General features: G+C 40.8%; 1 protein-coding gene across 6 annotated transcripts in view; it reads right to left on the reverse strand.

The window, feature by feature from the left end:
• The window catches only part of opcml (opioid binding protein/cell adhesion molecule-like), a 798950-nt gene extending 779732 nt beyond the window's left edge, over positions 1 to 19218 (reverse strand). For 2 of the 6 annotated variants that reach the window (XM_055660808.1, XM_055660810.1), the window contains exon 1: positions 17573 to 18642. In XM_055660808.1, coding sequence (XP_055516783.1) covers positions 17573 to 17784 — 212 coding nt within the window. In that variant the 5' untranslated portion in view covers positions 17785 to 18642. Of the gene's footprint in view, positions 1 to 17572; positions 18645 to 18731; positions 18787 to 18864 lie in introns of those variants that run through there. The other 4 variants (XM_055660813.1, XM_055660812.1, XM_055660807.1 and 1 more) reach the window with 4 other exon arrangements.
• Between the last annotated feature and the right edge of the window lie 8346 nt (positions 19219 to 27564).

The following is a 27564-nucleotide window of genomic DNA, read 5'->3' on the forward strand; positions in this document are numbered from 1 at the left end:
GACCGAAGGGCCGGTTTTCCTGCTACATGGCTCCGGAAACAGATGCAATCATTTATTTTACATCACATGCCAGGACGGCACGGTGGCGCAGCCGTAGAGTTGCTGCCTTACAGCGCTTGCTGTACCCGAGACCCGGGTTCGATCACGACTACGGTTGCTGTCTGTACGGAGTTTGCATGTTCTCCCCGTGACTGAGTGGGTTTTCTCCAAGATCATTTGTTTCATCCCACACTACAAAGTTGTACAGGTTTGTAGATTAATTGGCTTGGTATAAATGCAAATTGTTCTTATTGTGTGTAGGATAGTGTTAATGTGCGGGGATCGCTGGTCGGTGTGGGCAGAAGGGCCTGTTTCCGTGCTGTATCTCTAAACTAAACTAGTGTGACAAAATAAACAAAGTGCCAATAGATGTAAGAAATCATTCACTTCTTCAAACTGCAGTGACAATACACTTCGGATTTTAAGCTATTTTCAAGATAAGAGATCCTTACACCGTACTGAGTGCTGGGAAAGTTAGTGTCCTGTTGTTTACAAGAGTTACTAATAACATAAACTGCCCATTTCTCTTAATTTTCCTGCAAAGTAATCATAACTGCCCAGCAGAGAAAGGGTTAATAAATCCACGAGAAGCCAAATGGAAGAGACGAGATAAGACAGAAGCAAAACACAGATGGTCTGCAAGTCAAGCAGAAGACCACAGTTCATAATCGATATTAATAACTGAATGCACCAGATATTTCATCAGATCTTCTCCAGGATGTTGTTTACAGGAAGATTTGCAGCGTATATGGGAGCTTTATTTTCTTTGAGTGGTGAAATGGCAAGTCAACAGCTGCTAAAACAAATCTTGAGATGGAACAAAAAATGTGTTTATCGGGACAGACCTGATTTATGTCCATGCTGGCTTCTAAGAGGATCTGTGACAGTTATGATAAATCAATCGATGCAGGCACACTCTGAAAATGGCTAAAGATAGTAGGAACGATACTCTGGCACAGGCAATGCACAATTTGGCTTAACACTCTGAACCACCCCAAGAAAGGTCAGTGGGAAGATCAATGAGTCAGCCAGCCATCTGCCTGATCTAGTCCCGTGATCTTATATTCACCGCAGGTCCCTTTGCAAATAGTGCTTTGTCACTGTTGATGGTGAAATTACGTGCATTTGCAGATTCTCCCATCGATATTGTTTGCTCGTTTCCTTTGAGGAAAAAATATCACAAAAAAAAAACAACTTCCTTTTTGCCAGCATCCCCTAATTCCTGGCACAGTGGTAGAGTTGCCGCCTTACAGTGCCCGGGACCCGGGTTCGATCCTGACTATGGGTGCTTATCTGTACAGACCTTGTACGTTCTCCCCGTGGCCCGTGTGGGTTTTCACCAAGAATTCCCGTTATCTCCCACACTCCAAAGACGTACAGGTTTGTAGGTTAATTAGCTTGGCATAATTGTAAATTGGCCCTCGTGTGCGAGGGATAGTGTTAATGTGCGGGGATCGCTGATTGGCACAGACGCAATGGGCCGAAGCGCCTGTTTATCTAAAAACTGTATCTCGAACAACTAAACAAATGATAGAGAGAACGTATAGAGCGGTAAATGAGTGTTAACGGTGTTGGAGGTTCAACTCTAAATCTGCCGCCTACATTGCTTGCACATGATATCCCATCTACCTCACTGGAGATCCTCAAACTACCTTTAGTTGGACTTTACCTTGCACTGAACGTTGCTCTCTTTATCCTGTATCTGTACACTGTGGACGGCTTGATTGTAATCATGGATAGTCTTTCTGCTGACTTACCAGCACGCAACAAGAAAGCTTTTCATTTCAACTCGGTAGACTTGGCAATAAACTAAACTAATTTCAGCAGCACACAATTGATCTGAGACTTCCAATAACATCAGCAAGAGCAAAGGTTTCCGGAAGTTCATCATAGTCACGTTCTCACTGTAGGATGGATGGAGGATGAAAGGGTGGGGGGATTGAGCTATGTGTAGAAACATAGAAAATAGATGCACGAGTTCACCATTCGGCCCTTCAAGCCAGAATCGCTGTTCAATATGATCATAGCTGATCATCTAAAATCAGTACCCCGTTCCTGCTTTTTCCCCCCATATCCCTTGATTCCTTGAGCTCTAAGAGCTAAATCTAACTCTCTCTTGAAAAGTGCAGTGGTATAACTGCAGTGGTATTATTGCAGTGGGAAAATAACAATGAATAGGATATGGAAATGTTAAATGAAATTGCAGATGCCAGGAATATGAAATTTAAAAACAAACAGAAAATGTAGTAAATTGCCAGTGAACGAGGCAGCATCTGTGGAAAGAGAAACAGTTAACATGCTGCAGTCAAAAACCCTTCATGAGCTGAAGAGTCTTTCACCTGAATCATAAGCATTCTCCCTCTCTCTTTATAAGGAAGAGACGGATCAAATAATGACACCAATGTGCTGATGAGCGATTTCTACATATGATTTTAGCAGCTGGCTGTCTATTGCAGGGATTAAACCCATTCAAGGGCTTTAATTTCTTGGCAATCTTTCAATTAATAAAGAAATTGGAGTAAGCAATTGGTTCTTAAATAATCTCCCGCTTACAGCTTTCAATAATGGAAGTCGATTTTAAGGAAATTAAGTTAGATCTTCATCTATACAAAATGGCAAACTTGGTCAATACATGACAGCTGGCAGAATAACAATAGGCACAGTGCCTGCAATCTGTTCCCAAGCATCCTTTCTTGCAGAAATATTGCTGAAATTTCTGTAAAGACTTTCAGCACAAACCTAAAAGGAGGAATGTATTTCCCCTGGCACTTTTTCTGGTCAACCAGTGCAAAAATGGTCAATCGTGCTTTTGTTGTCACAAATGTTAATTGCCAACGCAGCACAATTCTTTTTCTTTCGAACAGTCCAGTAGAATACCTCCCATCCCCAATTAGCAAGTGAACAGGAATAGCGACTGACCCTTCCTGATGTCTTTGCTAACATGTAATAGTGTTTCCACGTAAAAATACAATATTAATACGTAATCTGCTTGTTGCATTCATCAGATTTTACATTCAAATGCCCTGCAGATTTATCTTTTGAAATGGAAACAGGAGATTTGACATTATTACAGATATATCTCCAGGTATACGGGACCATCTAGCTTTTCCATTGAGTTAGACACAAAATGCTGGAGTAACTCAGCAGGACAGGCAGCATCTCTGGAGCGAAGGAACGGGTGACTTTTCGGGTTGAAACCCTTTATCAGATTTTCCCATTGAGTTAATAGCTTAAAAAAAACACTTAAGCTGCCCATCATGGCTATGACGTTGTGATTATTTGAATCTTGCTCCCTTTTTAAACCAGATTGAATCAAATCAGCTTGGAGTGAAATTGTTCTAAATTACTACCTTCGTGCACATTTGATTCTTCCGTGAATTTAAAAATGGTTCCACTTAAAACTCTCCTTGAGATTATACATGAACTGAGTACTAAGCTTTGTACAGGTCCACTTAATCAGCTGCAATCAGTCTCACTCATTAACAACCAACAATTTTTAAGGATATGATTCTCACTTAACAATCGTTCTTCAACTGCTTTCTGGAACATGTGCCCTCAAAACAAGAATTAAATCAAATCTATTTCTTAATCTAGAAAAAAAAAGAACAGCTAGCATTCTTTCTAACAGTTATGGGCCCATTAAATTATTGTTCAGCATAGTTGTTATTGGCCTCCTAACGAGTGGTCTTGACGAGTGTTCAAAAAACATTCAAATTCCACAGGCAGCTGGAAAATGTAGTCCATTAACTAATTTAATCTGGAAACGCTGATAAAAGTGAATGCAAAAATGCCAGATGGGTTTCCAAGCCAATTGTGTTCATCAATATAGTTTCGAGAATTAAATCTGTTGTCTGCAGCAAATGTGGGTCAAATGTAACATTAAATCTTCCATGAAATGACCTGTCAAGATACTCAATTGCCTCAAAGCACCCTAAAACAGTCTAATGGTCAGTCAATTCCAGCTTCTCAATTTAACTGAAAGGGTTCAGTTTCCCCACTTAACAATGTAAGGTCGCACTCAAGAATATCCAGGGACATACCCAATTGGGAGAACAGTCCAACAGACTGGCCAGCTACAGTTTCATATCACCACATTTGGACTCAATGCTGCAGACATCTCCATTACCATTCCTACAAGCATCCTGTCTGGACAGAGGTTGTGATGAACAGTCAGGAAGGAATAGATGCAAGGAGCGTCTTGTGGCACATGAGCAAGGAAATGTTTTGGCGGTTATCAACTACCCTTGTCTTTTATCCTCCCAGGTCAGAAACTACTTGGCAGAGGCCTTGAACAAATACAAATGAAATATAAATATGTCCAAATCCGAGTCAAGGACAGAATTGGCTTCGAGAGCACAGAGTCAAGCAGCATCTGTGGAAAGAGAAACTAGTTCATGTTTTGGGTCAGGGAGAAGAGTGAAGAGGTAACAGTTTTCAAAACAGCTGGGGGGAGGAGTGAGGTCAGAATCACATACAGCATGGAAAAAGGCCCCTTGGCCCGATTCATCCATGCCAACCAAGATGCTCCATGTGTCTATCTAAATGTCTCATGTTTCTATTGTACCCATGTTAACTACTGCTTCTTGTAATTCATTCCATATACTCACCAGCCTCAGTGTGAAAAGGTTACCCCTCAAATTCCTATTCAATCATTTCACTTGCACCTTAAACCTATGCCCTCTAGTTCTCGATTCCCCTACTCTGGGGGAAAAATACTCTGGACATTCTCACTTTCTATTCCCCTGATGATTTTATGCATCTACCTTAGATCACCCAAGAGTCTCCTGCACTCCAAGGAATAAAGTCCTAGAATGCCAAAGCTCTCCCCATATATCAAGCCCTCAAGTCCTGGACAAATCCTCTTAAATTTCAGCTTAAATGGCATCTTTCCGACAGCAGAGTGACCAAAACTGAACACATTCCTCCAAGTAAGGTTGCACCAATGTCGTGTACAAATGTAACATAATGTTCCAACTACTCTCCTCAAATCCTTGGCTGATGAAGGCCAATGTGCTAAGAGTCTTCACTACCTGTAATGTCACTTTCAGGGAACTGTGCTTGTACTCTGAGATCGCTCTGCTCGGCAACACTCTCCATGGTTCCACCCTTCACCGTAAAGGCCCTGCTCTGGTATGCAGCTCAAAATGCAACACCTCAGCCGTATCTGAACAAAATACCATTAACCATTCCTTGGCCTATTTGCCCAGATGATCTACATCCCACTGAATTTCTTGATAATCATCTTCACTGTCTACAGTATCACCTATCTTGGTGTAATCTGAAGTGCAAGGTAAAAGCCTACATGGAGATTGACTAAGGTAGCTCAGGTAATAAGCAACACGGGTGCTGACCAAATGGGAGATAGTTTATGGAAAAGAGGTGAGAAAAGGATATTAGACTGATGGGAATCATGGATCTCACACAGCATATTCAAAGCAGTACAATTACTGAAAAAAACAGACCATTTCCCAAAATTTGTGAAGAAATCTTGAAAATTGGCACAAAATGCTGGAATAACTCAGCAGGACAGGCAGCCTTTCTGGAGAAGGAATGGGTGACATTTCGGGTTGAGACTTCTTCAGTCTGAAGAAGGATCTTGACCCGAAACACCACCTAGTCCTTCTCTCCAAAGATGTTGCCTGGCCCGCTGAGTTACTCCAGCATTTTGTGTCTATCTAAAGTTGACCTCACTTTCTTCTCACCAATGTATTACAGAAGTACGTACCTGGAACAGCATTTCTGGAGTTAGTTTCAACATTGGAAGCACCATATTTCTAGCATTTGGTTACGATCACAACTGGTAAAATATGCACGTACAGAAATATCTGTTAGTTGCACAGAATGATGACAGCAAACACTTTTAGTTTTGCCATTATTACTGTAAAATCCAGGCCACTGAATTTCAAATGATGCAATGCGAACTTCAACGATATTGGATGAAGTATTTCACAGGCAGTCTCGGAGATGGACGATGTGACCCATGAAATTCTCAAGATCAAGCAACACGCAAGGAAAAAAAATGGACTTTATTAGATTCCTTGTCATCCAAGCATCAAATGTGGTGGATTGACACGGAACCTCGGGGGAAAAGTGGTCAGAGTTTACTGAAGGGTGCATGACAGGATGGCTTCCATCTGCAATAAATATCAGAACTCATGGAAAAAAAATTGCAATTTACTAACTGCCAGAATCTAAAAGTAGAAAATTATTTAATTATGCTTAACTGAAAAAAGCTGAATTAATTCACAATAATTATATTTATATGTTTTCTAAACACACAAGGGGTGATCATCCTATTTAAAAAATAAGTCAAAGCTGTCATTTATGTACATCCGAGCTTGTGAAATATCTGCTGTGTGTGTGGAATTCTCTGGGATGTAACTGCTATAATGCAATATTTAGGACAAGATATGTCCAAAGAGGACATATGACCAACGAGCACATTTTTATTCAAAAGAAGAACCTGCAGGAAATTAACCAGGATCGATTCAGATGTGCTTTCAAACTACGTCAATGTTTCTTGACTCATTTATGCTCTGGCTCCACTGGAAGACACAAAGCCTCATCGAAAACAGATGAAAGAACATTAATTACTACCTGTGAGAGTACCATTGCAAAATACGTGCTGGTGGACTCTTAGAACTACAAAGGCTAATTCTTGGAACAGCTTGAAGGTTAATAGGGTATTAAAACAGAATAACTTTGTGAAATGTGTTATTCATATCATAACTATGGAGGAAAGACATTTTATTTTTACCACACTCCAACTTCTACAGTATAAATGTGTCAATAATTGAATAAAACCTGCAAATCTGCCATAATAATATGGAGGGAATGCATGGACAACTGCTGTAATGATGCAGAACGGTTATTCCACAAACTAACGTAAAATAATATTGCATTTAATTTTGATTTATGAATTGCTATTCTCTCAAAATATGTTTGCATTACACCTTTTGCGTACAAAATTGAGTTAGATTGTTACTACAAATAGAGAATATATTGCTTAGAATTGCAAAGAATTACAGATGTTTGTTTATTTTTTAAAAACACACAAAGTGCTGGAGTAACTCAGCGAATCAGGCAGCTTTTCTGGAGAACGTGAATACTTGATTTTTCAGGTCGGGACCCTTCTTCAGATTTCAGAATAGATTCCTTAAGAGTGTTTATAAATAAATAGTTTTTGAATTGAAATATTAGTCTATGTGAACCTCATTAAAATGAAAAGAATGGAAGTTGGATTCCGCCTTTTGCAGGCCATTTAGGATATCCCCAAGCCAGTTAAAGCTAGTTGAGCATCTGTGAATTGGAGTCACTGTTGTGATGCAAGAAATGTGGCAGCCAATTTGTATTCAAACCCCGATATGATAATGACAAATTATTATATTAGAGTTAAGTTGAATAAGTAACTTCACCAGTCTTGCATTCAAGAGTCCATGGGATGTATCTACATGAAACTGACAGAGCAGTGGGAACGGTTCGACATCTTCTCTAAGATGTGTCACTTCCAACAGTGAAACAGCTCATCGGAAGCTTCTGACTCAGAAGCAGGTGCCACCGACGGCGTCACAGGTGACACTGAATCATTTTTATAATTACAAGCTTATTAAATATGCACCTCCTCTGATTGTTATTGACTTTACACTGAGAGGCATTAACTCTAAATATGTACTATTTGTGCAAATTGAATAAATATTGCTTTACAATGCCAATAATCTGGATTGACAACGTTAATACTATGGCATGTGATGACACATTCATTGTCAAGGTGGCACAGTGGTGCAGTAGCTAGTTCAATGCCTCAGCTCCGACAACCCAGAATCCATCGTCTGAAGAAGAGTCTCGACCCGAAACGTCACCCATTCCTTCTCTCCAGAGATGCTGCCTGGCCCGCTGAATTACTCCAGCATTTTGTGCCTATCTTCAACTTGCAAGTTGTCAGTGTGGAGTTTGCATGTTCTCTGTGGCCATTCCAACCTCAAGATAGCACCAGACCCAGGTGACTCTTTGCGACTTCCCATGGATAAAACCATACTGACCGTTCATCATTACCTCATACCCTTGTAAAAGCAAGCAAATCCTATCCTGAAGAAACCTCCCCAATAGCTACCCAACCACTGACGTGAGGTGCACCCATCTATAATTTCCTGGATTACCTCTTCTTCAACAAATGAACAACATTGGCTATTCTCCAATGGGCTGAATGCCCGACTTTTCTTTTGTTAAGAACAAAGACATTTTGCATTTGACATAGTGAGGAGAATCAAAGCAAACAAATTATTAACATGGTAATTTTTGTTAATGACCATGGATAAAATAAGTGTAGCCTGCATCCGTGCAATGATCTGGAATTCCTCAACTGTTCACAGTGTTGAACTATCCCATAAAAATACTTGTTTGTTGAGTGTTAACACTTTAGGACACTTATTAATGACTCCGAATGAAATTACAGTGAACAAAATCAATTTTTATTGCGACTTTAAAGAAATATCCGATGTCTTGTAGTGTTTGTTTACAGAAACATTGATAGCTACAATCTAGCAACAACTTTGAGGAGATGTACCAAAAATTATGGCCAGTGATTTAAGGAACTTCATTCCAGAGATAATTGATTTGAGATTTCAGCAGATGAACAGTTTATAATACGTTGTTGACACCAAGTCATAGCGTTCAGTTGAGTGCTGTTCCACAATCTGAGTGAGTTGGAAACATAGGTTGTGATTTGGGGCCTTAAAAGAAGAAAACATTTGAAAGTAGGCCAGCCATTTACAAGGCTGGAGAGAACGTGTGCTGGCTGTTTTTGAGGGCGATGTAACAATGACAGATTTCAAAGTGTTAGGGAATGATACGATTCAAAAACAGTTAACAACAGCAACTAAAAAGCTAGTCTGGCAGGGACGTTGGATTGTGAGCAATTGAATTGGAATTGACTCAAGGCTGCAAGATGTCTAATTCATCACCAAGAAAAGTTGGGGGGGGGGGGGGGGGGGGGGGGGGCAATCAATGGGGAATGAGATGAGGACAAAGTTCAGAGTCTGGGCAGGAAAGATCCTTAAGGGCAGTTTATTCCAATAACTTGGGGAAAGATGGTACAGGAGAAAGGGTTGAAGATAATGGTTTGACAACAATCAGTACTTGGAAAGAGAGCTATCAATCTGAAAACAGCAATTTATAGTAAAAGTTTGTTCGTGCTGACCACTCAACATTGTGAAAACTTACATTAACACAAAAGTGCATAACAAAACTTAAAGTTCAAATTTTAGGCAGTTTATAACTAACAGGCACTTTATTGTTAATATTCTTATACAGTAATTCTCAGACACTTCTCACAAGGGATTTCTTGCAACATTATTCAGTAACACATCAATCCAAAATCAGGACAACTTTGGGAATTGGATTTTGGAGAAGGGAAAATATTCACCTTCAAAAACAGTGTAAATAATTCAATTGTAAGCATTGTGCGATTGAAGCCCTTGCTTATTCCTTCGTATTGTCAAGAAAAAAGAAATGCAAAAGCACAGGTGACACAGTAGAATTGTATTCTGGATCACCAAATTGATTCACCAAGAGGACTGATCTCTCTCGGGTGCTCTACCTTTACAGAAAGGATGGCAGGTGGAATTGCATGAAAATAAATTACAACTAAAAGCTCACAGTTGCTACCTGGGAGATCGTATATGGCTGGTTCAAATATGCCAGATATTGCCAATAGCTATCCAGTCAACATGAAATCAAAAAAAGTGAATGAGGCACAAAATGAGCTCCAAAAACGTACTCTTTGACCCAATGCCTTTTTGACCGTATCCCTGCACTTCTGAACTGCCATTCACGGAGGTATTAAATATAAGGGGGAAAAATTACGATGACTCGACATTGTTTTAATTACACCAAAATGGATGCTGGATAGAACAATTTATTGAAGCCCTCTGCAAAATCCAAACATTATGTCTGGTGAAATATCTAATAGAATTCTCAGATGCTATTTAAAGGGAAAACGAGGTATAATAGAGGGGAAAAAAAATCGAAGTAGATCGATGCACTTTCAGTAATGTTGTGCTATTCTTAACTTTGAACTTTAAAAGGTGTCCCAAAGAGCCTGCTAAATTGAGTGCACTAAGCATCCACAGTCCACAGAACTGCAGATCTATAGTCAACTAATTCTCACTCAATTCCTATCACAGCAAAGCTGCAGAACAAAATAGATAGACACAAAATGCCGGAGAAACTCAACGGGACAGGAATCATCTCTGGGTAGAAGGAATAGATGACATTTCAGGTTTAAACCCTACTTCAAACTGTAAATCAGGGGAGAGGGAGACACGGAGATAAGGAAGAGTAAAGTGTGAGAATGAAACATCAAAGGGGATTAGGATTAAGGATAATGTAGAATAGATCATTGTTAGTTAAAAGGTGACAACAAAGCAAACAGAGATAGAATGTAATCGGGGACAATCAGACTGGTCAGAGAACCTGGAAGGCGAAGGTATGGAGAGACAGGGAAAGCAAGGGTTACTTGAGGTTAGAGAAGTCAATATTGATACTACTGCCCAAGCTGAATATGAGCTGTTGTTGCTCCAATTAGTGCTGGGCCTCACTCCGACTATGGAGGAGGCCCAGGACGGAAAGGTCAGTTTGGGAATGGGAGGGGGAATTAAATTGTTTAGCAACCGAGAGATCAGGTATGATTATGCGGACTGAGTAGTGGTGTTCAGTGAAACGATCGCCAAGCCTGCGCTTGGTCTCGCTGATATATTGGAGTCCACACCTGGGATAGTAGATGTTGGAGGTGCAAGCGAACCTCTGCCTCACTTGAAAAGACTGTCGGGGTCCTTGGACAGAGTCAAGGGAGGAAGTATAGGGAAAGGTGTTGCATCTCCTGCAGTTGCTGGGGAAAGTACCTGGGAGTGGGTGGCTTGGGTAAGAAGGGACAAAATCCTGAAGTTCCTTCCGAAAGTGATAACGCTAGATCACTTCTCTTAATTTGTAAAAGGCTTCTCGTAATATTTAGGAAGAAAAGTTTTAAATTACTCACAGGTGTTCAACATTAAAGTCAATTATCAAATTAAATCTAGTGAACAAATTTAATAGACAACTCAAAATGCATGTAGACAAAAGTACTGGAGAAACTCAGCGGGTGCAGCAGCATCTATGGAGCGAAGGAAATAGGCAAAAGACGTGGTCTGCATTTATGGAACTATTACAAGCATAAGGTGCAATAGTAATTTAAAATATAAATGGTACCAGGATCTGGTAATGGGGGGTATAAAATAAATTTAAAAAAAATTAAAAAATACATTTGGTATATCCTTTTTTGCAGAGTTTTGTGTTACAATAGAGCGATTGTTTTTCCTTTTTTTTTCTTTTCTTTTAGGGTCTTATTTCCTTTCTTTACTTCCTTCTTTAACTTCTTCCATAAGAGGCTTTCTTTCCCCAACACTTTCCTGCACCTTCACGATTCTTGCTCACTTTCCTTACTTCTTTTATTTCTATCTTTTTTTAAAGTTTGAAAAACGAAGTGGTACAACAAATGTAATAAGATATATCTGATATGTATTATTGTAATTTACTGTACTTTTAATAAAAATAAAATTAAAAAAATTAAAAAAGGCAACATTTCGGGCCGAAACCCTTCTTCAGATTGCATAGATCTTCAAATGCATTCTTCAAAATGCATAGGTTTGTTTTAAAAGGGCTAAAAAATAAAGGATTTTTAACAATACTACAATTTTACATTCATGTTCGCCATGAAGATTGACATCTTTCAGCATAGTGTAACATTATTTAACAAGTTTGGGATGACTGTAGGCTGTTGCTGGCTGGGAATATTATTTCATGCAAGAAACATATTTTTGGTTTTCACAAATAAACGACATTGACTCTCTGAGGAGTGAAATCTGTTGGTGTTCCTACATTGTCTCTGCATTCAACACAAGTACATATTACCTGTACCAATCTCCCATAAAATATCTTTAATCCCTTATATATAAATCACAATACAAAAATAAAAGGGCAATAAAATTAGTCTTCCAAAAATGATGGAAAATAATGTGATTTGCTTGAAATCTTGTCGTGAGCCAGAAAAATAAATCAAGAAACTGCTGCAGAAAAATAACAGCAATTTCATTGCACTGCCTGTGATTTGATGATATTTTGTTATCCATTAAAATGACAGACCATTGAGTCCTTCTCACATGCCACACTTTTTTTCCCCAATGTTGGCAGTAAAACAGTCAATCTCAGTTGTTGCAAACTTTGTGTTGTTACGTATGTGTGCTGATTTTTGCTTGCTTGCAAAATGTTCATGCCAATATTAATGGCCCTGCTTCCTATCATTTATTACATATCATAGAATTAAGTTGATTGCAAGTCTCTTAAAAAGTAAACCCTCGTTATAATAGATCATGGGAGGGGGAGAAATAATGGCCGTTATTGCCAATTGTATGCTACAACAGAGTAGGGTATTATCATTATGTAAGTGGTAGAACTGCAGTTGCTCAAAAGCACACAAAGTGCTGGAGCATATCTGGAGAATATTGATTGGTGGCGTTTCTTGTCGAGACCCAGGGGAGAGGGAAGAATCGGCGGAGTCAATGATCATGGCCCGCGGGCAGCCGAGTGCAGGTAAGGGTCGGTGGTGGCGGCAGAAGGACTGACCTGGAAGCAGTGCAAACCAGAGTGGCGTGGGAGAAGCCAGATCTGTAAGCAGCTGGGGAGGTGGCCCTAGCCTGAGCTGGTGTCGCCAGCCCAGACTAGAAGCGGCTAGGGAGGCTGCAAAATGGGGGCGGCATTGGCAGACGTCCGCTCTAACGGACATCTATTCTAACGAGGTCCATTAAAAAGAGGGTTTACTGCAATTTGTTTGAACAGATTAAAAGCTCACAACTTACACAGTATACATGTGGAGGTAGTGCAAAAACATTAGTGTCATTTGTTTCCATTCAACGGATGGAAGACAAAGTAAACATATCATTGAAATGAGGTCCATGGTTTGAGACAGTTTTTTTTATTACATTGATCAGAGGATATGGGTACAGGAAACATCAGCATTTAATGCCCATCCCCAACGGACATCATGGTTCTCTAAAACATTTCAGAGCACAATTGCATCAACTACATGTCTATGGATCTGGAGTCACTTGCAGCTCAAGGACAATGGATTCAATACCCACACAGAAGTTATTAAAGCTGGTGGGTGCTTATAACAATCTGGGAGCTTCATGGTTACCATCAGACTTACTAACTACTTATTATATATTACATTACATAATTAAAAACATTCCCTCCTTTGGAGAATTTCTCATAGCTCTGGCTAATGTTCAGTTATCTTAGGCTGTTCATTAAAGAAACTTGGCTCTGCCTTACAATTGATTTGGTAGTTAGATTGAAACCTTGGAAAGTTAACAATGCTTCATATACTGTATTTAGAGAGACAGCGAAAGAAGAGACACAGCACAGAAATAGACTCTTCATTGTGTCCGCTCCAATTTCACATTCACCCTACCCTAATGCAATTTATGGTCGCCACATTCCCATCAATCAACACCACACCTCCAAATCCAACCATTCATAGACACATAAGGGTTAATTCACAGAGGGTCCATAGAGGCCAATTTACCTGGCAACCCACATATTATTGGAAGGGTGGAGGGACCCAATGCACCAACATAAAATCCATCCAGTCATAGGAAGAATGTGAAAACTCAACACAGACAGAACCAAAGGTCAGATAGAGTTCAGGAGCAGCAATTCTTCTGTCTGTACTACCCTGGATCCCACAATTTCATGCTCATCAATTGACATTTTACCAACTTCTATTGCATTTAATGAGGAACTCATTAAAATTGACACAGTCCCCAGTTAATTAATCTTCAACTAAAACAGAAAATGCTAAAAAAAATACTCAGCAGGTCAGGCAACATCTGTGGAGGGAGAAACAATTTACACCTGGATCAGAAATCATGCGCTGTTTACCTTCCACAGATGTTGTCTAATGTACTGTGCACTTCCAAGAGTGTTTTGTTTCAGATTTCAAACTTTTTCACATTTCCAGTTGCAAGATTTCAATTTGTATTTAGAATGTTTCCCAATGTACTGCCATTAAACATTTGAATTTATAAATGGAAAATAACCAGGGTGGCACAGTAGTGCAGCGGTAGAATTGCTGCCTTACAGCACTGGACACCCGGGTTCGATCCTGACAACGGGTGCTGTCTGTATGGAGCTTGAAGGCTAATTGGCTAGGTAAAGTTGTAAATTGTCCCTCATGTGTGTAGGACAGCTCATGTGTGTAGGACGGTGCAGACTCTGTGGGCCAAAGGGCCTGTTTCCACGCTGTATCTCTAAACTAAACTCATGGCTATAATATGGCTTGAGCAAAGTTATAGCTTATCTTTGCAAAATATATTACAATGATATATCTCAAATCACTGAAATAAACAAAAACAGCTACTTGTTATTAACTCCACAAAATGTTTTATAGATTTTGTCCATCAATGTAAAATTGACATTATAGTTTTGTATTAACTATCATTTTGAATATTCATAAAATATTTCTTATCCACAGGGATAGTGCATTGATGTTTTAAACGTCATACTGAAATTTCTTCATTTTGGGCACACAAAACTGCAACAATATTCGAGTATTCTGCTGAAGGTCGTGTATTCTGATGGTTCATCTCAGGTGAGCTGCACCCGACATCTAAAGACTGAGTTCAATTTTAGATTGATTGTAACTTTGTGGAAGAACTGGGTTTGCAAACAGCTGAAGATTGGCCAAACCTTTGTCAGAACTGGTAAACTGACTTTGCATTCCAAGTGGAATAGTTATTGTTTCCTACCTAATTCAGGCAGGAAAGCCATGGAGCCATGGAAGGAAAGGAATAAACCTTATGGGGTGTATTTGAATTGTGACTCTTGCTTGAATGGACATCTTTGTGCAGTCTACCCACGTAATTCGCCAATGATGCAGCTTCATGCTCACCCAGCTCCAAATATAATTTCAGCAAAATAAATGGAGTGGAGGAATTAATCTGTGTTTCCTCATATGGAGCCTGCTCAGGAATTCATGAAAGTTTCCTGACTGAGGTAGATATGCTGAAACAACAAGCTCCACCTCAGGACTCAAACACTTAGCAAAAATCACACTAGACAATTGGTATTCATGCAACATCATTTTTAAGCTTACAGTCCTGCAAACTACGAGGTATAATGCAGTCAATAAAATATGACTCGGCAGCTTAATGTCACCAATAGAAACAACCATAAAGGAAATCTCCCATTGCTCACAGTGTGATTGGGCTGTGGTTAATGGGCAAACTTTTTGAAGCAAGTTAAATCTGAAGGCTTTTTGGATGCCCATAGTGTATCATTACTAATTGTAGAAATCCCATTGTATATTCATCTTACTGATCCACAACAAGGCTCTATCATACATGCACACATAGAGCTCAGGTATCTCCATTCAAAAGCAAACAGTGACACTCTTCTCTGACTTGCATTTGGAGGCCAATTGGAGGCCATCAGTGGATATTTTTAAGGCAGAGAGAGAGAGAGAGAGATAGATTCTTGATTAATACAGGTGTCAGAGGTCATGGGGAAAAGACAGGAGAATGGGGTTAGGAGAGAGAGATAGGTCAGCCATTACTGAATGGCCTAATTCTGCTCCTATCACTTATGATCACATATGACAATTATTGCATGGACATTTTTTCAACATTTGTGTGCTATCAACATCCTATGATTGCGTGATCCGAGAGCAGTTAAATTCACATATTGCTGGAAATTGACTGCAATTCCTAAGCAAGCAAAACAATTAAAGTTAGAATGATGATCAAACACAAAACTGTAATTCCCATCTTAAATATTTTCTTCTGGTTTGATACCATAAAAAATCAACCATTTGCTGCTTATTGTTGAGTTTGTCACTGACGTAATGTTCGTGACGTTTTCCCCAATGAAATCAATGTTCTTCTGAAGTAAAATAATTGCATTCAGAGCTATCAAACAGCTTTATATTAATCCCTATGAACCTATTTAAGATCTACAACAATTACATTATTGGAGTACTTTTTTTTCTTCTTTAAAAACTATAAAACAAAATAATTTTCATGCCTAGAAGTCCCCAATGATCAATAAACACTAGTAGCATTATAATCACAAATATTATACAGCTGTAATTTCAAAGGTGAATTAGATGCCAATAGTCCACTAGATTCAGATTTATAGCAATACAAATTCCACGTTTGGCACAGTGTATAACCATTTTAGTGACTATTGAAAATAAAATCAGCAAAATGACTTAAAATTAAGCTTCAAATCTTTTGTCCTCGATTATAGAGCCAATATCCTGTAAATCAATGCAACATTAACATTACATGCTGTCACCAGTACAGGAAGCATCGCATAACTTTAAGAATAATAATATTCCTGATATGCTATCATCGGAATGGTACCCCTCTGTCAATATGGCTCTGTTCTGAGAAGGATTGCATTAATAAAATCAATAACAGTGAACAGAGGGAGTGCTCTACACTAAGGCAACATAGCGCAAACAATGTGCACACATTGGCCTATTGATATTAGTCGCACAGAGATGAATTTCCAAGCGTTTTCTCCAACTACAACATCAAGGACCGCAGCCTTTAGTAAATATCTCAACGATTGACCGGTTCTCTAAGGCGAAGAATACATTGCACTCATAACGCTTTTGGATTAAAACTGAAAAAAAAAACATTAGAACAGTGCAACAGTACTTAACACATAGTAAAATAAAACCCACAACCATCATTTTCTCCGTTCACAAGCAACTCGTTATTCCTTAAATATGGCCCCCCTCTCTGCCTTCGCCCCTATTCCCCCTCCACTCCTGTTCAGCGGTTCAAAACTTGCCGGCAGTTCTATTTTTTTATTTATTTTACCTCACCTCGCCTAATGTCAACCTCTCCAGAAACTTAAGAAGCCCCATATATGCATCAACCCAGTTGCTAATATAGGCGGCAGACAGCACTTTGGGCATTGTCGAAAAATATGGGAAAAGTGGAAAATAAATCAGCAGTTCTCAACTGGGGAAGATTTACACACACACAGCGCGGTTCTGGATAACTAATGAATATCATAACATCAAAGGAAAACAGCGGCCATCGTAGTCAGGAGCTGAAATATAAAGTGAGCAAAATCGCAGTTTTGTCTTGTATGTAAACAGGGCAGGCGATGTTCCGGAGCAGCTTCTCATAAAACCCCAGCAATATCCAAGCCTGCAGTCGAATTCCTAGGGAAGAGATAGCGAGGCAACGTGCGGATAATCCCTTCCTTACAGGCAGAGATTTACCAGTACATCCGACCACTGATATTAATCCAGCAATGAGACCAGATCACACACAGAAAATACATAAAGATACTCCGCTTAGGAGACGAGGTGCAGAATAAGCAAGCAATAATAGGCGACAGTGACTAGGTGTACAACTTTTCATGCAATTACATTGAATTCAAGGTTCCCAGTGCATGGCAATGCAAAGGGATGGAGTTGTTCTCTTACCTGAGTACGGCGTTGTCGCCCTGCCTCACCGTCACGTTGTCCATTGCTTTGGGGATGTTACTGTCACTGCGGCCGACCGGCTCCCCTGCAGGCACAAGGAAAAGTAACCTGAGCGCTAGTAACATCAGCCACCTGCCGGGGTAAAAGCCCGTCAGCGGCGAGCCGGGGACATGTCCCATCGTGGCCGGGGAGATCAGCAAACACAGCCGCATCGCCAGTCCGATTCGAGCAGAGCAGAGCCGAGCGTCCAACCGCAAGCACACAAGAAGTAGAATACCAAAAAAAACCCCAACACTTCCACAAACGGCAACCTGGTGCAGGCACTAAAAAAAAAAACTCCAAGCGACCAAAAAACAGGGGATTAAAAAAATATCCAACAATATAAATCTGTTCCAGAAAAAACCACCCCGGAAAATAGATTCAGGCTGTGTGTATCCAAACTGTGCACAAGTGCTGGCTTCGCTTCGCCTCTTAGATCGCAAGAGAAAAAAAAAGTCGAGGTTTTTGAAAAGGATTCTCCTCTTGAAGAGAGGGGGGGCTGCTGGAAATGCAATGCAGTCCGATCCAAAAAAAACTGTGTTCAGAGAGGGAGAGAGATGACAAGAGGCAGTTGGACGCCGCTGCCTGCCTTCTCAGTTACTGCCTGAGCAGCGTTACCAAGTCCTTCCCATCCCAGCATCGTCACTTGGCAGCCGCCTCCCTCAATGACCAGCGCACTGGAGTTACACTGGTGTGGACAGCAGGTAACCCCTTCGTTCCGCCTCACCATTCACCCCCCTGCCACAACCGGGTGACAATTAACCCCTGTCTTCTGAGTTTAGCAAAATGTTGTTTTTTTTAAACACCCTTTCCATTCACAGCCTAAATACAACCATCGGCACACAGTCAGCCCTCCAGTAGCGTGAGAGTTACACAGAACCAGCAGTGATTAAAACACAAATCTCTCATTCCCAGATATCCTATTACGACGGGCAGCGGTGAAGTCCTTTCGCATCATGCATTTGTTCTCAATGCCCGGCGCCTGCTGATAGCGGTCTCTTCTGTCCGTCTGACACTATCACTCTCTCTCTCTCACACACACACTGTCTCTGTCTCTCTCGCTACTTCTCTACACTGCAGCTTTCAGTTCGCGATTGAATCCATTTTAAACCCCCCTCACCACCAGAGTCAGCAGTGGCATTTAACCCTTGCTTCGTCATGTCTTGCCAAGATGTTTCACATGCTTGATGGACAAGTTAACTCCAGTACCACCACCAACCACCACCACAAATTATCACACTTGTCGATAATACCTGTATCCATCAGCTGAAGTTTGTGGCACTTTTACTTGTAACCTTTCCGAGCTGAACAGTACGAGAGTCATTGATTTAAACTGCTTGCTTTACCGATGTAGTCAGCTTCATGATAAACAACATCGACAGCGAATATGTCTGAACGATACTTATTTTACAGCGGGTTGTATTACTGAAGAAAATAATGTTGCGATTGAGTTGAACTGAGGTCAGTAACCCCTAGTTCAAAGTCCTCACTAGGTTTGTGTAGGAGGGAACTGCAACCACAATTGACAGAAAGAGCTGGAGTAACTCAGCGGGACAGGCAGCATCTCTGGCGAGAAGGAATGGGTGACGGTCTCGATCCGAAATCATTCCTTCTCTCCAGAGATGCTGCCTGTCCCGCTGAGTTAATCCAGCTCTTTGTGTCGTACACAAGGAAGTGCAGATGCTGGTTTACAACGAAGATAAACACAAAATGATGAAGTGTTCTCCTCTAATGATGAAGTGTCTTCTCCCCCCCCCCCCCCCCCCCCCCAAAAAAAAAACTCCCCACGCCCAATGCAATAACAAATTCTGCTGGGATTTTGGTCGTTCCTTCTCGATAACTTTTTTTTGTCAAATATCTGTCGTGTAAACATTTGCACCCTATAGATGATTGGAATATCAATGAACACACCTGCCATAGCCACTACTTATAAATATGTTCGAAACACTATAAATAAAGTCCCATGATGGCTTTGACATTTTATGAGTCACCTTTCCTTGCAAATTCCAATGATTCCAATCAGGCGGAAACTGAAGTTTAGAGAAGATAAAGAGAGAAAAAAGAATCAAATATGCTTCATTTTGAAGATGGCAGTGTTATTTTTGTCTGTGACAAACTATTGGAAAATTATATACCATACTTTCCCACTTATCAATCAAAGATGTGTAATATTTTGGGCATTACTTATTTTAAATCTAGAAAATGATTTATTTTGAATTACTTGACTATCGTCATTAATTCAAAATAAATTATTCTACAGTCTGAAGGGTCCCAACCCAAAACATCGCCTTTCCATGTTCTTTAAAAATGTTGCCTCACCTGCTGAGTTACTCTAGAACTTTGTGTCACTTTGACGCAAGCTACATTTAAAAATACTTGGTCCATACCAATTACACAAGTTCAAAGTATTTGATGGTTCAGAGGAATACAAAATGCAGACTCTGACCCTCTAATACAGCCAAGTGGGATGCTCTTAGTAATGATCATAAGATCATAAGAGATAGGAGTAGAATTAGGCCATTCAGCCCATCAAATCTATTCGATCATTGCTGATCTATCTCTCCCTGCCTTCTCCCCGTACTCTTGACACCGTAGTGCTTATTGAAGTAAAACCAGTGCAGTGCTGACTATGTTTCCACATTCACTCCACTAAAACGGCACAACGTTCAACATACTAAAGCACTGATCTTATAATGCAGAGTGTGAATGTTTGGACAATCTTGCTTGCGCACTTAAGTCATTTATTCTTCAGAGACAGAATCATATTCTTGTTACTAGCAGGCAGCATGCATGCGTAGCACTCTCTCCTGGATGTGAGTGTGTGATTCCAGCTTGCCAGTATAAATCATCCATTGCCAGCAGAAAATTGATTCTGTAGTGAAGAAGCTATAACAGCAAACTTCACTAGTATTGGAGATATAGGGTTCCAATGTAAACTTCCTGCATTTTACCTAACTTAATTATTAACTTTAATGGCAAAACAATTTTTTTTGTCACAAATCTCAACTAAATAGCAAAGTTAATTAAGACTGCAAAGACCTGCCTTTAATTTCCTCCATTACAGCTCTATACCCCTGAACACAAAATAAGGAATTACAGGTATCTTTAACTTTATGTGGAAGTCTTAGAAACATAGAAACATAGAATATAGGTGCAGGAGTAAGCCATTCGGCCCTTCGAGCCTGCACCACCATTCAATATGATCATGGCTGATCATCCAACTCAGTATCCCATGCCTGCCTTCTCTCCCTTTAGCCACAAGGGCCACATCTAACTCCCTCTTAAATATAGCCAATGAACTGGCCTCAACTACCTTCTGTGGCAGAGAATTCCACAAAGTGCAGAGATTGAATGTAAATAAGTGACAAAGTGGAAATAATGCACTCTCTTCCCTATTTGGGTTCTTTTTGCATTCCATATTGACCATAATTAAGAATAAATGGAGCCTGTGAACATAGACATTCAATGATTTTGCCTACATGCCTTTGGCATGGGAGAACAACTATATTAACATGGGGCCAATGCATCAAGTCTAACCTTAAGCTGGAGTGGATACCTCAGTCAAAATTAACACATACTCACACTTTTTTTTAAATATTCATAATATAAACGTACTTTAACTCTTATTGTGACCTTTATTTCCATTGAAACTCAACACTGCATAGAACTCTGCAAGTGACAAGTGCTTTCAATTAAAAATTAAGATGTGAAAATATAATTATGATTATGCTTGTGTAGAATGCTTAGAAATAAAACTGCATTAAACTTTTCCACAATGTCGCTTAGAGATTTAACTTTTTAATTGTCTTTTATTCTCCTTTTAAATGAATCACTTTATATTTCTCCCCTACAATCACCAGATAAGGTGAGTGCTAAGAATAATGTTCAGTGGGTCAAAGTGAGTCACTCAACCATTAATTTTAACAGTATCAATAACTACTCATAACCTTCTGAATAGTAACATGAACTGGAATAGCACAGATACAAGAGCAGACATATGATAACAAAGACAAATGTGTTGCAAATAGGCCAATACATTGCTGCTTGAATTGTTAAATAACACTTCCATTTTTGATTTTGTTGACATGCACTTCAGGGAGTCAGTGTTATCTTGATATCAACTTGCTATCTTTACATAATCATCTTCCTAATCTATCACATCAAATTATCTCTCTATAGTGAAGACACAGACATGATTAAAGGCACAATAATAGTGCTAAAGGGCAAGCCGTGGGAAAATCTCCCGGTATTCGATTAAAGTTGATGCTGGAAGGATTACCGAGAGTGGACGTAGACTTTTTGTTATCAAGATTGGTGGTAAGTGGTTGCAGGTGACTGCAAAATCTGGACTATTATCTTTGCTAGCCTTCCAAATGTCTCAGTGATTCTCTGTGTTTCATCTGTAAATAGTTAACAGAACTAATGCTGAGAAATGTGTCCTTGATCAGTGGAGCTAAATGCCTTGCTCCCATATAAAATTTAATTATAGTCATCATGAACATATTGCATGTTCAGCACCATCAGCTGAGGTCCAAATCCTGCCCTCGCTTTCTTTTGTAAATAAACAGGAGAGAATAGCCTCCAAATTGCTTTACCACATTTTAATGGCTTGCAGACACATCATCTCTCACTCTGGAGACAAAAGGAACTGCGGTTGTTGGAATCGAGAGCGGGTCTGAAAAAGGGTAGTCACCTGAAACATAGTTTCTCCATTCCCTCCACAGATGCTACCTGACCCGCTCAGTTACGTTGTGTGTTATCTGTCACTCTAAGAATATTCTTCCAAGTTCAAAAACAGTACAATCATCAAAGAGCACACAAACAAACCATTCATCCCACTAGATCCATGCTGACCAGAGGGCACCCGTTCATATTAGTTCCATGTTCCAGCACATGGTGCATAGCGTTCAATGTTTAGTTAATGTAAGTGCTCATCTCGACACTCCTTAAAAGCCAGCAAGGCTCACCAATCTCTGGGTATGAAAGCTCTCCCTCAGATCCCCTCTAAATCTTTCCCTTTTATGCTAAATCTATGTCCTCTCATAAGGAGAAAAGTTTCCCGCAGCCTACCATATCTATACTCCTCTTACATTTATATACCTCAGTCATGTAGCTCTTAACCATCTCATCTCCAGTGTAGGCTTTCTAATCTCTTCTTGCAGCTGAAATGCTCTGCCCCTGACAACTCTTCCCCTACACTATCGTATCATTCCTACATTGTGGTGACCAAAACTACCTGCAGTACTCCAGCTGAAATCTGACCAATATTTTGTCAGGTTAGAACATAACCTCTTCATTCTTGTATTCAATGTCCTGTCTAATGAAGCTCAGTTTCACTAATCCAAATGAAACCACATTATCTACTTGCACCGTCACTTTTAGATTCCATCTTTTAGATTCCATCCTTCATTTATCAGCTTTTCAACTGCAGGAATCACGTCAGCACGGTTAGTTGTCCCAGTTCAACATCATTCCACATTCTCCTCCACTCTCGTCACACCAGGGATAATTTACAGAGGCCAATTAACCTACAAACCCAGTCTGTGTGTGGGAATGTGGGAGGGAATCAGAGCACCCAGAGGAAATCCACACCATATAGGGAGAACGTGCAAACTCCATACAGACTGCACCCAAGCTCAGGATTGAATCTGGGTCTCTGGCGCTGTGTGAGGCAGCAGCTCTACCAGCTGCGCCACTGTGCGACTTGAACAGATTCTTCAATACTGACGGGGGGGATGGAGTAAGTGCACACAGAGATATGGAACAGACTCAGCTGGCTATAAAGATTGTCCCCACTGGGGACATGTTCATTTTTGCAAGGTCATTACTGATACTACTCAGACCACTGCCTGGTGATCCTGACTGGAAGTTGCACGTAAACTCTCTCCAAGGACCGGACTGCAGATGATAACTATCTGCAGCTCAGTGAGCCCTATCACCAAGGCCACAGGGCCCCCTGTGTCTGCTCTGCCTTCCTGTGTGCTGAAGGAAAAGTGAGTGAAATCCTTGAATATATGGTTTGAGCACACCTCCTAATGCCGCAGAGAGCAGCCGAGAGATATGGCAGAAACCATGAGTAACAGCCTTGATTGGGAAGCTGATAGTGACCTTGACCTGTCTGGAATTATCCTTTGACTAGGAATCTGACAAGGCCCTTGACTTTAACTTCCATGGGCAAAGCAGACCAGGCACATATCTCACTGACAGCTGCCTGAATGCCTGTCTTCTAAACAGTTTTAGTTGACAGAGTGAGTAACATAATTGTTTTTCAGGCTGTTGAGGTTGAATATTTTGTTGGTGACATCGGCATTGTCATATTGCAAGTTTATTTGTTGGGGCTTTATGCCGGTAAACAAAAAGTGCCAGTTCAAATAAAAACCCTGTTGATAAGTTGAGGTTGAATTTCCAGATGAATACGTGGACATCCTGAAATTTGTACCAATTTATTTAACGACACAGCTATGTATTTATTTTGGAATTATGCAAAGCAATTCCCAGGCCAGCGAGCTTACTGCAGATTTTGGAACATAATTTAGTCTAATTCCCCACGGCAATCAGGCATTGTCAGAACCGGACTATTCGCAGAACCAGTATGGATAAAATATCCGAGGATCTCACGAAGGAAGGAGGCCATTTGGCCTGTCTAGTCCATACCAGCTCTACAAGTTAGCCTGAACCAGCTACCAACTCTCTATAGCCTAACAAATGTTTTTCTTTCAGCATGGGTGGCACAGCGGTATAATTGCTGTCTTACAGCGTTTACTGCGCCAGACTCGAGTTTGATCCCGACTATGGGCACTGTCAGCACGGAGGCTTTCTCTGAGATCTTCGGATTCCTCCCACACTCAAAAGACATACAGGTTTATAGGTTAATTCGCTAAAGTAGCTAAATCGCTAGTTGGCTCAATTTTGAATGTTGTGATTGATTCCTACTTCAGAACCCAAGAACCTAAAGATAAGTTCTTTCCTTTGTCACAAGAACCAAAGGTGACAAGGGTGTTGGAAGGAACTGCAGATGCTGGTTCAAACCAAAGATAGACACAAAAATGCTGGATGGAATAACTCCACGGGACAGACAGCATCTCTGGAGATAAGGAATGGGTGACAAGAAGTTGGACAAGGCTCAGTGGTTGATTGAACTGCGGAGGGGTGAAGGATGATGGAAGAACGGAGCAAATTTGGGGACAGGCCAGTTTCCATGATGTATCTTTCAATCAATTCAATCAATCAGTCATGAAATATTGAACACCCATTCATGGTGCCAAATAATCACATGGGTACACAAGAGACACAGGTCCATTTCAAGTGCCAAAGCTTTCATTACTGATAGCCTCACGCAACCAATTACACAGAACAAATGGAAAAATCCATCATTGCCAGTTCTTCCTAGTTGATTACAAGCAAATATTATTAACAATTCATGATAATGCATTATATGCATTCCCAACATAGTGTTAGAACACAGACCCTCTGTTCTGCGACCTTGCCTCTCCAGTTCATACTGCCCGAGTACAGATAAGGGAAGCCTAGATAGTCTGTTTTGTCCCTGAAACCAGAAACAGAAATGGAATATGGTCAATTCCCACAATACCTGGATAGTGCTCCATTTTGGAACATAATCGGATCCTGTCCTCCATTTTGTAACATGTTTGCTTAAGCATGCCTACTTTTCAAACAGTTGTGATGCTGCTCTCACTTTGTTCACCTCTAACAGTTGTGGCTTCAAGTACAGAGCACCTCGTCAATGACTACACCGACACTCGCAGTAGGGTGAGCTCACGTGATATGGTTTATTTGTAGTGAATGACGATTGTGAGGAGTAGTTCCGGGTCCACGTGGGAGCGCAGTAACGTGTCGTCTGTGGGCAAGTGAGGAAGCGCTGGTGATGTCGGGCTTGTCCCAGCAGCTCACCCTTGCGTCAAGAGCAGGTGTGAGCGATCTCAGGCTTCTCCTGGCAGTTCAGTCTTGGCCTCGAGGAGGCAGCACCCACGGTCTTGCACTTGTCTTAGGCTCACTCTTTGCTCTCCATGTGGGGGAGCGCAGGCCACATCATCTGCAGCCAGGTGAGGAGGTACTGGCAGTCCAGGGCTTGGCCCCGAGGTCAGCCTTCCTCCAAGCCTGAAAAAGAACACGCCGAGAATGGAGGCACCCTACCACTTGCTCCTTCCTCTTCCTCTCCTTCCTCCGTCCTCTTCCTACCTTCCTCTTCCTCCCTTCCTCTTCCATTTCTCTCCCAGCTGAAACTGCCTTGGTTTTTAAGCAGCAGGGGTGCAGGTGGGCAAATGCAATAGTAGTCGATTGGCTGCAGCTGTTGCTCCTGTGGCTGTGGCCTCGGCACTGTCCACACCTCTGTCCATGGACCCAGTGTGTTTCTGCAGTCAGGCACTGTCCACAGTGCTGGTCTTAAACTCCTCCTGGACTGTCTGCCATTAACAGGGATTAGAGCGGCACATGGGGAGGAAGCATTGTCACACAGTGTGTTGTGAGATCTTGCATTGCAATTACTTCTGTATTACCCAAATCATAATCGTCTCTTCATTTCAATGTCGGTATTCCTTTGTGATGAGTTTTGAGCCCTGTTTTTTACAGGTAGCTAAGGCATTTGAATTCTATTGTACAATGCATGAAAGTAATCAAGCTTTATTTTGATAGACTATGAATTGAGCAGAACCCTCATTTGAAGTTCAAACCACGGATTGATGTTTCTGTGGGATTTTGCACATGCTGTGGGATTTTGTGAGGAGGGTGAAACATGGATTGGTATTAATTTAGTCTGATGCCCCAATATATTGTAAGGCAAATGGGCATTCTCAGAGCTGGATGGTTTGATGACAAATCAAACCCAGTTCCATTGTGGATAGATAAATATCACAGTAGCAGCATGGAAAGAGGCCATTGCCTGGCCCAGACCAGCTAGATGTATAAGTATGTGTAGAAAAGAACTGCAGATGCTGGTTTACACTGAAGATAGACACAAAATGCTGGAGTCATACAGCGGGACTGGCAACATCTCTGGATAGAAGGAATGGGTGATGTTATGATTGGCAAAAGAACCAAAGGTGAAAAGAGGATAAAGAAATCCACAGTGATAAAGAAATCCACAGCTTGTGCATAGCTTCTGGAGACAGAATCAACCACAACATTCAACATGGAGGTGATGAGAAATCTGAAAAAAAATATGTTGTAGCGCTCTGGCGAGCTGGCAGCAAAGTAAGGGCAACGAGTTAACTTGTACATCGAAGATAGACACAAAATGCTGGAGTAACTCAGCAGGATTGGCAGCTATGGGCAGAAGGAATCAGTGACATTTTGGGTCGAGACCTGTCTCTATGGACACACTGTGATTTATTTTTCCTCTTGTCACCAATGCTTCTTTTGCCAATCATTTTTATTCTCTTACAAGACCCGATGCTTGATCCACCTGCCTCCCAAAACTATTTATTTCTATCACCATGGGAACAATTTCTTTCAGTGTAGGTCCTGCATGATTTTAAACATCTTTATCAAATCTCGTTCCTTCCCTTTCTATTCCAAGGAGAGCACCCTAAGCTTCTCCATTCAATCCACATGAATAAAGACTTTCATCACCGGAATCATTTCAGTGAGTTTTTTTTTCTGTCCATCTACAAAGCTATTACATATTTGCAAAAGTGTGGCACCGAGACGTGGAAACAGTCCTCCAGTTGTAGCCAAACTAGTGGTTTATATCGGTTCAGCATGACCTCCCATCATTTGTGCTCCATGACTGGATTTATGAAGCTCAAAGTCCCATTTGCTTTTTCTAACCACTTTCTTCATCTCCTCTGACATTCTCAATGAACTGTGCACATATATCACAGAACAAATACAGGGGATGGTTCTATATCATGGACTGGTCACTGCCTGATGCAAATCTTCTATCCTATGACCTTGCACATCCAGTTTGTATTGTCTCAGTACAGTTACGGTGGGGA

Source organism: Leucoraja erinacea, chromosome 32, assembly GCF_028641065.1.
Source record: "Leucoraja erinacea ecotype New England chromosome 32, Leri_hhj_1, whole genome shotgun sequence".
Taxonomy (NCBI): Eukaryota; Metazoa; Chordata; class Chondrichthyes; order Rajiformes; family Rajidae; genus Leucoraja; species Leucoraja erinaceus.